The sequence below is a fragment of the Pygoscelis adeliae genome, unplaced genomic scaffold, assembly GCF_000699105.1.
Source record: "Pygoscelis adeliae isolate BGI_AS28 unplaced genomic scaffold, ASM69910v1 Scaffold202, whole genome shotgun sequence".
In the NCBI taxonomy this organism is placed as follows: Eukaryota; Metazoa; Chordata; class Aves; order Sphenisciformes; family Spheniscidae; genus Pygoscelis; species Pygoscelis adeliae.
This window is the reverse complement of record NW_008824544.1, coordinates 1,686,259-1,701,776: the sequence shown is the minus strand read 5'-3', so window position 1 is coordinate 1,701,776 and position 15,518 is coordinate 1,686,259. Positions and strand designations below refer to the sequence as shown.

At 40.6% G+C, this 15,518-nt stretch overlaps 1 protein-coding gene across 1 annotated transcript in view; it reads right to left on the bottom strand.

The window, feature by feature from the left end:
- CELF2 (CUGBP, Elav-like family member 2) overlaps positions 1-15,518 on the bottom strand; it is a 379,525-nt gene that overhangs the window by 130,853 nt on the left and 233,154 nt on the right. The window contains exon 3 of the mRNA XM_009321743.1: positions 1,279-1,475. Within this exon, the coding sequence (XP_009320018.1) occupies positions 1,279-1,475 (197 nt within the window). The remainder of the gene's footprint in view (positions 1-1,278; positions 1,476-15,518) is intronic.

The following is a 15,518-nucleotide window of genomic DNA, read 5'->3' as shown; positions in this document are numbered from 1 at the left end:
GACACCAATGCACCAAGTCTTTTAACCAGAAGTGATGTATGCAAGCAACCCAAAATGAACTAGTATCACTCAAAGCGCAAGACTGCTTAAATCGGGGCAGCAAAGAGGCCACTGAGAGGATCCTCTGCCCCATACCAGGGCAAGGAGGAAATGCTGAGCCTTGGCAGTGCTTTGCACAAAAGCACAGGAGCCCCCAAAGTTGTGCTGTGTGCCTCACACAATAGCAGTCACCTCTCACTGAACTGGAAATCTCAGGTGAGTGCTGTTTTGCACTGTTAGTTAGCTGCTAGCCCACAAAATAATTTTATGATATTCTCTGTAGCTTGTGTGCTTTAAAGGTTTTTAGAAGCAGCGGCAGGAGTGCAGTAAGAATGAATAACTACCTAGTAACCTTACAGCCAGGCACACATGCATATCTAGTTATGTCTCCGAGCTGCACTAATTATTTGTAATGCTAGCAACACTTTCATATTCCAAACCTGAAGAACTCCAAGTGTAAATGAAAGTATACAGCTATTTAGGGAGAAAAATGCATTCTGTGAAACAAAATATTCACTTTCAGTCTACATGTAAGCATATGTTATACTTACGTAGCTATAATACACAGAATTCTCACATGCCTAAATGCACATAGATATATAGTTAAAGAAAGCAATATAGTTAAGGACAAATACTTTACATATGTATGGAAAAAAATGCAGGAAGGAAAAACAACCCTTTCTTTTAGAAAAATACCAGTGCCAAAAATCAATCCTTTAACATGACTGCAGAAAAGAAATCAGATTTTGGAAAAAGAGCAGGGTGACTCTATATTTTAATTTTTATTGCCTCTGGAGCAATGACGTGGCAGTAGCCCACTGCCATTCTCTCTCCCCTTTTGTATCCTGAAAATTATTCCCACCTGGGGTGCAAAGAGAGGAAACAAAAGGAAATAGAAAATTATATTTTTCATGAGCTAATCCTGGGAAAGGGACCGCTCAGGTTTCCATGTCTCTTGGCAATAATAATTTAAACAAGGACGGCAATCTTTTGTTATTTTTTGCACAGTTGGAATGTGAGCTTCCAGATAACAGACATTTAAACTGCAATTTAAGAAGAGGAGGAAGACAGTAATCGATAGGTATTCAGGAGTCCTCTCCTCTTAGGACTGCTGCATAGCTCAACGCAGCATGCTTCAAAACAGACAGCCCAGAAGCAAACCTCTTTGGAAATCCTGAAGGCAAGCAAGATCATCGGGAAGAAAACAAATTGAAAGCAAAGAGAGCACAACTACTGTACCTTTACTTTGGGGAGGGTTCTGACTTCTGTCTCGGAGAACATTAATCTGGTAGACAGCTCCATAAGGCTCAAAAAGTTCTTTTAACTCTTTTTCCGACCATGAACGGGGAATCTGTCCAACAAACATCTTAATGGCATCTGGGTCTGGTTGGTCTGAATGATCCAAAGCTCCATTCATCTTGTTAGCTGTGCCGTTACTAGAAAGTGGGAAAGGAGATTAAAAAAAAGAAGGCAAGTTAGGAGACTACGCAGTTTTCATGTGCACTAGATGCAGAAGATGATGTCAATTGGCACAAAGCAGAAACAAAAAAAAAAATCAGTATCTAATTAATAGCATAAGTATTATGAACAAAAAACAATGCGATTACATTTTTCATTGAGTCTGGTTTTCTCTGCAGGCTGCTGCTTAATGTCATTATATAAGAAGAGAGCGGCACAATGCAAACCGGGACTTTTGCATTTTAAAGCAGAGGATAGTTGCAAATAAGTGCAGATTTCTCTCCATGGCTGTTGTAAACAGAACTGCAGTGAATTCTCACTAAACTGGCTACTGGCAGAAATAAGGCAGTGCGTGTGTGTGTGTGTTTTGTAATAAAGTCACATGAAAGGAATATGAAACACTTGGCAATCTGTCAGATGACTAATGCAAGATGCCAGCAATGAATTTGCAGATTGTGTGAAGCATCCATGTGTGCATTAAATTAGTATGATATTGCCTAGACTGGAAAACACTCCAGCTATGTGGCTGGTTGCTGCCGATTAGTTGCCTACACTCTTTAAAAAGGAAAAGCAGTCTGGAGAGCTCCAGTTTAAAGCACATTGTTTATTGCACCCTGGCATAGAAAAAAAAGCACAATTCAAAAAGAGAAGGCAGTGGCAAAATTGCCTACTTTGTTGTGAAAATTAAAATGCTGCTTCAAAATTTTTTTCTCCCTGCCAAAGGACATAAAATTTTTGAAAATTTTCACACCCTGTAAATTGTTACCCTATCTGATCTCCAGATGTACATCTAAGTTCAAAACAGCCACAGAGTTTTGCAGGGGAAAAGAACATTGTAACAGAAAATAACCTGCTCTGTGAGACAAATGACATATTATGGTTTAGGAACAGTTGTACTCTAATAAGGAAAACAGATCATTTTAAATACTGAACAAAAGTAAAAATACAAAAAAACCCCTCATGTCATTATTGATAATTAAGGACAGTAATTTCAACTAATTACTTGCCTAGAGATTCCATAAGTGATGATAATTTTTGGATGCTTCAGTTTCAAGAAAGAACACTAATGAGACATGACTTTTAGACCATTCCCCCCATCTTTCCACCCGGGAAAGAGGGGAAATGGCCTGTGTTCAGCAGTGTCCAAAGTTGATCATTGCAGAATTCAGGCATTTCAGAGCCCCCTGCCACTTTCAAGAAACTTGGCTTTAATTACAATTTCTCCATTTGATGATTGTTCAGGAGAGAATGCCCACAGGAGGACTTGGAAGAGCTCAAAATCTGCACAACCAGACGAAAATCATATTTTACATGTGAAAAAAAAAAAATCTAAGAATGGCAAGAAAAAAACAACCCTGTGTAATTCCCCTGTCTTGCAGCTACAACCTGTGCAAAGACAAATTATTTCGTTTCATGTGTTTCATCTCCTTGAAAGCATAATTCACCTAAACACATCGATATGCCCATATTAACTTTAGCACTTTCCCTGCTTACGGCAGGAAGGAGAAAGTTATATTAAAGGCACATTTTAAACCAACAACAAGGAGTTTGGTCATCACTTGTGAAGTGTCTTCAACATGGATCAGCAGACAAGAGGATTTATCACACCCATTTATTAGACAAAATTCCTATTGATTCTAGTGGGAGTCTTGCCTGAGTAAGAGACTGAAAGATTTGGTCCAACCTTTTATATCATGTTTCATGCACAAAATACCCTCTCTTGTCTTACATATGCTCTTCGTTTTGAAGATGTTCTACAGGTCACAAGCACACCCGGAGAAATCATGATTTCTCCAGGCCTTAGAAACTGCATTTTCCATACATATGTCACAATTAAGCCAAGCCAAACCAACCAACCAAAGAACAACCCCCCCCAAAATCTCCAAGAAACAGAAAAACCCTGACTGACTCAATTGAATGGGAACAACTTTCAAGACTTTCATGGAGCAGTAGGCACCTAGATGACACTTACACCTCTCGAAAATCACTCCATTATTTCTTTCCAATTCCTATTCCTTTATGCAAAACCCAATCTGTCGAACAACCCCCCTAGTAGGGAGGTTGAAAAATCGCTGACCCATAGCTTAAAATAACTAAGGAAAATGCTTACATGTTATTTTGGACCTGCAAAGACAAGAAAAGATAGAAGCTTAGCTGTGCAGTCCCCAGCTTTGCCCTGGACTAAGTCAACTATTTTCTTTCAGAAATCAGCTTCACTTTTCGCTTCATCTATTCTCTACATTGTTTACATTATAAAATGAATTGAGTTCATTTTTAAATTTTGCCCTTCATCTATTCTCTCTGTTGGAGCCCTTCTTTAAGAAATCCATACACAATTGCCACTTTAGCCCAAAATTACAGCAAAGGTCATATTTAATAAAGAATAACAAGTTTATTCCTTTGCTTTTTCCTTTACCCAAACCACCTTTACCACCAAGAGCACCAAAATTTCCATTGCTAACAAGACAATTTTTAGGAAACCACAAAACCAAACACTTCTACCTGTTTTCTCAGGTTAATGGCCCCATTAGCGTCAAGTTCCTGCTTTGAGATAAAGGGTTAGGCACAGGCCAAGATCTGTTCTAATTCCACAAAATGCTTAAGCCCTTTCTTTACTTTGGTGGAACTGAAGTCAAATTACGTTGACTGTATTCCTTAAATGCTTTATTGGCTAAAGATAGTTAAAGGCTCTGACTCCAGGCAGAGGCTACTGTACGTTGTGATGCAAAGCCCCGGGGGACAGGTTTTGTCACTCGCTGCCTGAATTAACTTGAGTAAGCCATTAAAATTTCTCCAGACTAAATTCCACCATCCACTGACAGCTCTGCCAATCCACTAACTCTTGCAGATTTAGGAAAAAAACAAGCGTAACAGACTTTTCTTTATAATCCTTTTCTACCACAAGGTAGGGGTTTCACTGAGCTGCCAACATTTGAGGGGGTTGATAGGCAAGGTCAGTCCGCAGAGAGGGCACTCATTTCTACAAGCACAGCTGGGCTCCTTTCTAAATTGCATTTCCTTTGACTTCAGCGCAAACTAAGTCTCTAGAGCACCTCAGAGGAGGGATTCCACTCTCACTGTTGGGGTTTTGAGGAGCACATGAGCACTGTTGCAGCAATGGCACTTGCAGTAGCATCCTCACCCAGCTTTGGCAGTAGCCATAGGACTACAGCCGATGCAGACAAACTGAACAAATGAATAAAACAACAGAAAGATAACAATGGAAAAAAGCCCCAATTTTATGGATTCTATGGATCTGATCCCTGCAGCGTACTTGTAGGTTCCACTGAGGAACACAACTATACAGCACACCTGCCTGATGGTTCAGTTGTCACAGAGCTTGTTGGGTCAATAACGAAATCCAGCCAAATATTCTTGATCCCTCGCGAATAATCTCTGCTGAAGATGAATTCCCTTATCCTCTCCCAGCGTTCATCTTTACCCAATGGACATTACTGCTCTGCCCTAAGACCTCTTAGTTGCCAACAGATGCAGGGTTTTTCTTACTTCTCTTTGCCAACACAGTGGCTCTCAGAGGAAGTGGTTCCTTCCTTCCCCCATCTTCCCCTCCTGCTGTACCCAAGAAATAACAAGGCAAAAGAGAAACCACGTGTGAAACTTTCCAAGAGGGGGCAAAGCAATCCTTGTGAAAGCTTAGGACTATTTCTTGAAAGCACGAGCGTACAGAGATAGCTGTGTCTAGGGGACACTAATGAGAACGGGATCCCTTCACAATTACTGTCAGTACCCAAATGATGACATACATTAAAAAAAAAAAAAAGAAAAAAAAATTAGATTATGTGGCTTGCTGTCTCTACACAGCAGCAATCCTTCCCTCCATGGCCAATTTAGCCCATTGGACTCAGGGGTGACCCAGCACATCATCTGCACTGACAAGGTGTCATCTATATTGTAGAGAGCAGCCCGAGGGCAGAGATTAAGCCACTGAGTTGCTGGCTGCTTGTGGTTGCTGCCAGACCATCCTCTCTCTCAATTTGTGCCAATTTTCCTTCTAATAACCTAACTACCATTCCATCATTTCAGCAAGTTGACAGGGCCACTCTTTGAGAAGCTAGAGGTTGTTTTAATATCACTGCTGCTTAAGCAGGAGCACCGGAAAAACCTGGTAGACGCCTTCTCTGTCTCTCCCATTCATATCTGTAATTAAGGCAAGACTGCTAAAAGCGAACTGACCACTAAGGAGAGAGAAGCAGACTTCAGGAACAAAGTCTGGATGAAAAGGGACTCTCAAATTCATCACTGTTAAGAGCTTTGGCGTTAATCCACATTCATTTCCATTAATGAACTAGGTGTCAAGCCAGGTGCTGAAAAACAGCTGTTAACGGGGACCAAACGGGTTTACATGAGACCTGTTTTTCAAATCTGTTTTTAACCCTGCCCAGAATCTTTCTCACTGCTCTGTTTTTGGTTAATTCATGTCTCAACTCTCACCCTATTTTAGGAGTTTTACCATTTTGCTGGGGATTTGCCTTTTTCACGTTCTATGGTATAAGACATCTGTAGGAGAACATTGAACTTCTTCTAAGAGCCAAAATAACAACAAGAACATGATAACAAACGGGTTCCAATTGTAAAGACTACTAAATCCACCCCAGCGCAGAGGCATTTACAGGCATCAGGGTTTTACAGTAATAAATATTTACATCTGAGCTGCGGAGTCACTGCCAGGATATCAGACAAGCTGACAAAAGGGACAACACCCGTTTGAAGGGCTCCAACTGCTGTCAAGAGAGACAAACAAGCATCACCTTACCGTACTCGAAAGATCATAATTGCCAGTTTACGAGCAAATTTTATCTGGAAGGACCCAAAAGGGCTTTATAAACTCATTGTTTAGAGAGGAATGACTTCATCGTAAGGTGACAGACGGCAGCTGTTTAATGACATGGAGCATTATCGCACAACAATTTCAGCCAGGAAGGGTAGAACAATACCATACCCAATTGAAAACTGCAGGGGGTTGCGATTTATGGGCACAGAATGTAATTACCTAAATTGGATTTTGGCCAGCAAAATAAGGGCCAGAACCTCTGACAAACGAAAAAAAGAAGCCATTCCATATTTTTAAGCCATAAATGACCAGGTCTCTGTGTTTTGAGGAAAAAAAGTCTCATCTCCAGAAGGTTTCTGGCCCATCAGCATTTTCACAGTGCAGTTGCTCAAAAGCAGCTCAGAGGAAAGATGATATTTCAAAAAACATTAACTGCTCCTGCTGTAGTGTCTTGTACAGTTTTTGGCAGAACTCTTAAATGCTAATAATACTAGTAATTTTTATCAAGTAACACATATCCATAACAGCAGTAGCTAAACGAACCTGACATCATGCCCAATGAACAAAGCAGCATACGGCAGGACGTTTGCTCCTATGCAGGCAGTCATGTCCACAAAATAAATTTCTCCAGGCTTCCCTGCACCCATCGGCGGGGCTGACAACTGAGTAGCTATAAGACTTGCAAAGCTGCCGTTCTGCTACACTTGAAAGCCAACTGCAATTGCAGGAGGGATACTGAAACTCTGAGCTCGCAAAACATTCTCCCTTACTCCGTCTTACAGACCCATAAAGCCTTTAACAAAGAGCTGAGCAATTCTTCATCCATCCGGCAGAGAGCAACCGTACTTGCACTCACACACACACATTAACTACATGAACAATTCTGATGGCTTTTAATACCTGACATCCAATGCTCAGATTTTATTCTTCTCAGTAGCTAATAATACTCAAGTGCTCGTGTAAGCACTGAATGGCAAATGCAAAGATTTTTTTTTTGGTGTTGCCTCCACGTTGGCAGAAATTATCTGTAAAAGCATAACACTTAAGACAATAGAGTCTTTTTTACTGCACTGATAATTTAAAATTCAGTCATTTTTCTGGTGAAATTAGTGATTAGCTGTAGCTCAGCTTTGCTAACTCTCTCTGTATATTAGATCATACAAACCGTGGCAAACCATTGTTACTATAGGGGATACTTGTTTTCTGATTAATTCCAGATTTAGTACATGTGATCACTTTAATGCCTTAAATACAAATTTTAGGTAAGGTAAGGAGGTAGCATCCTGTCACAGAGGAAAAAAGATTTGAAAATCTGAGGGAAAAAACCTTTTCCTACCTTGAAAAATGTTTTGTTGGGGAATAAATTTGGGCTGGGAGAAGGAGCAGCAGAGGGAAATTTCCTTTCAAGCAGGTAGGTCAGACTGCATGCTACTAAGGGCAATATGAATTGGGAAAATTACCGAACAAAATACATATTAAAGAAACATCAGAAGAGAGCTGAGCACACCTGAGATAAAACACATTATTTTTTAGAGGTATAGATGCAGATTCCTCATTAGTATCACAGGAATAAATCAAGGATACAAAAGGAAATCATAGTAAGAGCTATGTTAAAATGCAATTATCTTTTCAGCTCGTGGTGCATGTAGGAGCACATACACTCCTCTGTGCTAAGGCTTCTTCCTAAAATTAGCCTTCAGAGTTCTGCTCACGGAAGCAAATGAGAGAGGGTCCATCCCTACCTGACTGCAACCTCCCCCCTGCTCATTGCTAAACATTCACTTCTAGAAGCTGGTGGCTGTTCAGGTGCTCAGCCTCTGTGGTGCTGCACCACCTCCATTACAAACCAGCTTGATTTAAGGTGGGAGTTTCAACCTGAACCCTGGATACCCTTTGTGCTGATTTTGGCTGGGATAGAGTTAATTTTCTTCACAGTAGCTGGTATGGGGGCTGTTTTGGATTTGTGCTGGAAACAGTGTTGATAACACAGGGATGTTTTCGTTACTGCTGAGCAGTGCTTACACACAGTCAAGGCCTTGTCTCCTTCTCACCCCACCCCACCAGCGAGCAGGCTGGGGGTGCACAAGAAGTTGGGAGGGGACACAGTCGGGACAGCCGACCCCAACTGACCAAAGGGTTGTTCCCACACCATATGACGTCATGCTCAGCACATAAAGCTGGGGGAAGAAGGAGGAAGGGGGGAAAGTTCGGAGTGATGGCATTTGTCTTCCCAAGTAACTGTTACGCGTGATGGAGCCCTGTTTTCCTGGAGATGGCTGAACACCTGCCTGCCCATGGGAAGGAGTGAATGAATTCCTTGTTTTGCTTTGCTTGTGTGTGTGGCTTTTGCTCTACCTATTAAATTATCTTTATCTCAACCGACGAGTTTTCTCACTTTTACACTTCCGATTCTCTTCCCCATCCCTCTGCGGGGGGAGTGAGCGAGCGGCTGTGTGGGGCTTAGTTACCAGCTGGGGTTAAACCATGACAGCCCTGTATACATGTTTAAAACTACCAAATAATGTTATTTTAATGTCCTGCTTTTGGTAATGTTTCCTAGAATTGTAGAGTCAAGCAACAGTAACTTTGCAAAAGCTTTGTACATCTGCTACATCACACCTTCAAAAAAACCTTACATTCAAAGACATCTTTTAAAATAAAAGATGTCCAATGTATCTCAGACTCTCTCAACTCTTACTGCTGGTGTATGGACCTATTTTTTATGAAGCAAATTATTTTTTAGAACATGCAGTAGTGCTTAATGATGTGTATGTGCTGTATACAGACACGAATGGAGTAACTCATAGAAGTTAAAATATATGTAAACAAGAGAATGAATGAGTGCGGAAGTGAAGGTAAACCGGGAGAGGAAGAGGTTTGGTTTTTGTTTTTTTTTTTAAGTCCTCTATTTTAGAAACCAATTAAATATCATTGCTAGTTCATCCAATAGTGGAAGCAAACAATTAAACACACCATCTGTACAGGTCTGAACTGGGTAGCATCTTTTTGTTTATGCTGATAAAACTTAAAATGGTCTATTTTCAGTATCTTTAAGGATTTGCCTACACTGGCCTATAGATTTTACTAAACTGAAACTAGAAGCAGCTCAACAGCCAGTGACAGACACCTGCTCTTTAACGGCTGAAGAAAGCCAACCTCACCCCACCCCAACCCGTACTGTCTTGAGTTTGTTTCCCCTTTTGTTCGAGTGTGGATGAAGATCACAAATGTCTAGGCATACATGATAAGAATGACTAAAATAACTGCTTGGAGATCTAAACTAAGAGGCTATGTATTAACCACCAGCCTTGTTCTTCCAGGCTCTCCTGTAGGCTTTGGGAACTAATTAGCTCAAGGCTAGATGACGTCTGCCAAGCAATAATGTTCTGCAACATAAAGCTCAGCTTAGGCAACAACCCTATAAGTCATTTTTGCTTCTGGGCAGAATTTGATCTGTACATTAAGCCCTCAAACAAGATTGGGTCTGTCTTCATCAGGTGTAAGGTAGGTGCATTTCTAACTCTACACAGCAGGAGAAAAGTACCACAAGAGTTAAGACATGTCTGATAAATACCTAAGTCATGAATTTTAAATATCTGTTTTCTGTTGGCTAACTCTCAGATGGACATCTGTGCATCTGATTTTGACCTGGAGAGCTTAGCATTAACAAAGGCTTCTAATTTATAATTTTTCTGTCTCTAAACTAATCTCCGTTATAGCAGGAAAAGAACCCTGGCAGGTCACCACAACTACGATGCTCATGAGCAACAACTGCAACTTACTGTTCCACTATTGTTGTGCTCCTCACCAGCTTTTTCCTTTGTAATCTCTTTGGGGCAGAGGCTGTTCTTTTGCATAAATATCTGTGCTACGTCTAAAAGGGACTCAAATTGCAAAGGGGTTCTCTCTGCATTATTGTAAGCTGGACAGTAACATGAGAGCGCGCCCATGTGCTTGCACAATCATATTATAGTTTTGGAGCACCGATTGATATAATTTTTCACATGAAGTTGAGTCTGAAGTAGCTGACTGCTCCGTATTAATGATGTGGATTATTAATGCCTTGCTTTACTGATTACACATATTTGCAATGAAGCATACTTCTTTCTGCATGGCAGGAAACATTTATCAGTATTACTTATAAAAAAAAAAGTATTTGATTACACCCAAATGCTTATATATTTGTGACATGTCAACAATTGAATTAGAATAGTACCAGGCTTTTAAAATTCAGGACACGTAGGACCATCTGTTTTCTTGTCAACAACCTCAGTCTCTCTCTCCACATTCCAAACACTTACTGCTCCAAATTTACAAAGTTGTTACTCAAGTCCTTTCTTCCTGTGCCCCCCAAAAAACTTCAAGGGCAGTAATGAAGGCTTCAAAAAAATTTTTTTTTTATTTGATAATTAATGACGTGACTATTTCAGCAAGTTTTATGTCCAGGCTGGCAGTTATCTGCAAGTTATTGCGAGGTTTGCAAGGACTTATCTAGTTTATGGCAAACTGTGTCCTGGAGTTGGTGTTGGGGGGATGGAGGGCATGGGAAAGGTGTCCTCCAAACAGTTGATTTGAAACACAGCCATTTCTGTGTGCTAAAGTCAACGGATTATTGCAAGAAGTAATTTACAGTCAAACGTATTTCAAGACTGGCACCCACGTGTGTACACACACGCTCGGACCCGCTCCCAGCTGAGCTCCACAAAGTGCAGGGAGCTATTTTCATAGGGCCCAAAAGCATATGTCCAAAGAGAGGGAGGCCAACGGCTTGTGCCTGACATGGCTGCTTTACTTAAATAGCTTCCTTAAAAAGGGAATGGAAGATCACAGCACTGCTTGTATTAAGGGCACAGCCAATTTCAGTTAGCTGCGCTTATTTATGTGAGATCTCAAACAGACAATTAAAGCAAGCTGTGACATTCAATTTTCTTACTTAAAACAAAATATCCTATCAAGCTCACCCATGCTCCCCGCTTTTACAAATCTGAATATAAGAAAAGATTATTGTCCAAAGTGTGATGCAATTGTAATTTTAACAAGTTGAGCATCGTTATAGCAAAATCCCCCTCAGCTGATTTTTTTTAAACCATTTCTTCATTTTTTTGACACCACATCTGGCATATAGAATACAGATGATCATTTGTTTATATATCTGTCTAAATGCCTTTTCCAAACACAGCCAGATGGAGCCTTTCAAAATCAAATTAATTTCAGATTAATTCACCCTGGACCCACTCCAGTTTCATGACTCTATGTTTTGAGGCACCATCTAAATTGATTTAGAGTCACGAACTTAGAGAGCTCAAGTCCTTAGGTACAGGAAAAAAAAAAGATCATTTTTGCATACTGAAAGACTCAGCAAATCAAAAGAGTCTGCGATCATAAGTTTTGGCTGCTTCAAAAAAAACCCCAAACCAACCTAAGAATGCGTTGGTCTATATAGTGCCAAAATCATATATAAAAAACTTCATATTTCATCCTCAAAAAATCACACTAGAATTTACATCTTCAATGCCTCCCTTGCTGAGTCCAATAAAATTTATTGCTCTAATTAAAAAGCAAAATAAAAAAAGTGTTGTTCTAAACCTTGCAATAAGCAGCAGTCATAGAAAGATAGGAGACAGGTAATAAAAATCTCCACTGCAATGGATTTATCTAAGGAACTATAAACAAATGTAGCCTGCAAACACTGTGGGCTTGCATACTGTCAATCCTCTATGGATGCCTTTATTATCTCACTTGTCTCAATTGCAATTTGGGTTTCCATGGAGATGTAACAGTCAACTCTGGAAAATTATAAGATAAATGTCAGGCAGTGATAACGGTGTTAATGAAGCTTCATTGACAAGCAGAACTATGCTTCAAATAATAGGCATATTTCTATTAGCATATGTATAACCTGTCCAGAAAAAGAAAGAAAAAAAATCCCAACAGCAGGGAAAGACAATATTAAAAAATTAAAATGAAATTCTGTATACAGAAGATACAAGACACATGACGAAATGTTGCATCTATGTGAAATGATGAATTCCTAGCAAACAGAAGAGACGTGGGTTCGAAATTTAATTGCCTGATTCCTTTTGAAATTTTTGCACTCAGCTATCACGCTGAAAAAGCACTTTGCTGACACGCGCAGACACACTTTTGCATGGTGTGACTCTTGTTTCCTTACAATGCGAGGCTGGAAGGATCTGCTTCACAAGGCACTTTAAAGCATGCTATTTTATAATGCGCAAATACAGCTGCACTGAGCTGTTAGAAAGATGCAGACCTCAGTGGAAACACTAATAGCGTATACACAAACACAGCACACGCTACGAGAGCTTTTGGGTTTAATATGTGCTCAGATTAGGGTGGCCGGTCCAGCACATCTTGGTATATGATGGGTTTAATATGATACTGCTGGGGCAACAACTGTGAACACTTCGGACTACAACATGGTGTTGTCTTGACCTGCTTCTGTGCTAACCAACCCTGCAGAAATCATGCAGAAGCTGCCAGACGTCTTTGAAGGACCATAGCCAATCTTTTGCTTTCCACACATGGAAAGGTTTTGGTGAACTGGAGGTCAAAGAGGTGTCAAAACTGCTTTCTCCAGCACAAAGGAAATGCAGACCGTCGTGCCTTATTTCAATGAATCAAGTGTTTTGTTTGGGCACGGTGGACTTCCACCAGCGGCTAGGGGAAGGGGAAGGAGTTCGGCTATTCCAGTACTTGAGGTTTCATTTTGGCAATCTATCAGAAGCCAGAAGGAGTAGGGCAGGAGTGGGGCAATCCCACCCTGGAGGACTACAGGGCAATTTTTGCAGGTGGATAAAATGGGCTAAGATATTCAGTGCCTATTCATTAGGCGGTATTGCCTCTGGCTGGAGAACCAAGAGGTGCTAGAGGTTGTTCCTGTCTCTTCTCACCCCACTATTTGGCCTTGGGAATTTTAGTCCCTTGCCTGCCTTTGTAACTCTTTCAGGTAAAGTCAATCCTCCTGTACAGTGTGTCTTGGAAAACAGGGTTCTGGTATTAGCTGAGTGTTAGAGAGGCTACAGATAACATAATGAAACTGAAAATCAGGATCAGGCTTGGTTTAGTGGCAGAGGAGGGCAAAATCTTAAACATACAAGCAAACAAAGAAGAAAATCTTTATCCCTCCCAAGGCTTAAGGGTAAAGTATGTGGGCAGACAAAACTATGGGAATTGTGGGACAGCTCTCAAATGTTACCGGGATGAATAATCTTATGAAACTGTAGCTCAACTGAATATCTGCACGCAGGGTAGAAGACAAGCTGACTTTGCCATTTAAATGGAAAATACAGCAGGGGTGTGGGGTTGGGGGCAGAGTTTTTTTGCTCTTTTTCCCCTCTCCCTGCAGAACACCTCTGTTCCTCCTACCTCTTCTAAATTCTGCCTATTTAGTAAAGGAAAACATGAATGTTGTCTGGGAAATACTTCCCAGTTCTTCAGAGAGGAGTTGTCTTTGTCCAGCCAGGTTTTTGGGGGCAGAAAAGGGAGTTGGAAAAGTGCCCAGTCTTTCGGTAGAGCAGACGTTAGCTCTGATCAGATTGCTAGACAACAACAAAATCAATACAGGGCTTTTTTTTTTTTTTTCCAAGTTGTATTACAGGGAAGCTTAAAAAAAATCCAAAGGTTTCCCTTTTCTGAATCTTTTCTAACTACTCCTCAATATAACGTACTAGAAAAATCTAAGTACCTCATTAGATTGCTACTAAAATGTCAATAGTTAGAAAGTGATTTTCCCCAGTGACTTTCAACATGCTTATAACTCGCTCTAGTGCTTTTGGGGGGAGGGGGGAAACCCCCAAACCCCTAATATTACTGGTAGTTGATTCTATGTTACAGCACAAGTACTCCTACCAGCTTTATGGAAGACAGAATAACGGGTTAAGCTGGAGCCTTCGACTTCAGCTGGGCAAGTCTTACATGCTAGCACTAGTGTCAAATGGTGGCAGAACCAGGTCCCACCAGATGTACCACTATCAACACATGCAACCGCGATATGTAGATTACAGAAGAGAAACTGGCTGTGAAGTCAGAAAGCTAAGCAATTTTTAATGAAAAAAACACTACACATGCTAGATGGAAAGCATTGCCCTGTACGCGTGGTGAAATGGGCCACGCTGTCTCCATTTCGCACTTGTTGAAACCTCTAAATCCCATTGCAATGTGTCTTCTAAGCTCTTCAAAGAAGGACTCATTTTCCTTTGTATTTTGGGTTACCAACAGTTATACTTTTACATCTGAAGAGAGAGCAGTTATATAAAAGGCTACGTAGCACCAGCACACAAGTAGTCAACAATAAATCTGAGCCTTTAAGGTAAACTCTCATTATAGTACAAGATTTTATTTAGTTTCTTATTTTTACCCTAATATTGCAAATAAGTTATTTTGCTCCGCTGGTTATGCTGTTCTTTTGAGGCTCACAAGAAAATAAACAACTACACATAATTAGGAAATTAGCAACTCTCCCTTTAAAGGCATCACTCAAAGAAACAAAAAACCCTCAGAAAAACTGGTTTAAGTTTTCCTAATAAACTTACCATGAAAAATCCTGACAAAACCACACCCTAACACACACACTTCCCAAGTCATATGGCAGTCATTTATGGGGACGCTTCTGACTTCAAAGACAGACCTCTGTCTTCGAGTTGGGAGTTTCCAGGGCGCTCTGCGCAAATGCAGCATTCGGAAAAGAGCAGAGAGCTGCCATTCGGAACTTGTTTGCCAAATCAACAGGAAAATACATCTTGAAAAGTTGCTGAAAACCATGTTTTTAAGGTCATGCTAAAAACTTGCAGCAGGAGAAATTTCAAAGGATGAGATAACTTCCTAATAGTACATTTTGGACAAAAGCTTATCCTGGTGGGTTATTTTTTGCTGTGGAGGTTTTATTCACAAGTGAAAAATGAACCCAGGTCTTGGGGACTTGCTGGCACTTTTCCAGAAGAAGTAGGAAAGGAGGAGATGGGAAAAAAATGGGAATACCATCCACATCCCTTTGACCATCCCATGGTGTACAAAGCCTCTTAACTTCAATAGCCTCGTGCAACAGAAAAGGTAGTTAAACACTTGTGGATGCATTTTTAAGCTCCCTGTAACGTACTCGACCTGTGGAAACTTGGCCAGCTCAGGTTTGGCTGGCTGTCAGCAGCAGTGTGAAACGCAGTGTGATTTATAGAAATCTCTGTCATCACACCACAGGGTTAATTTCTTTCCT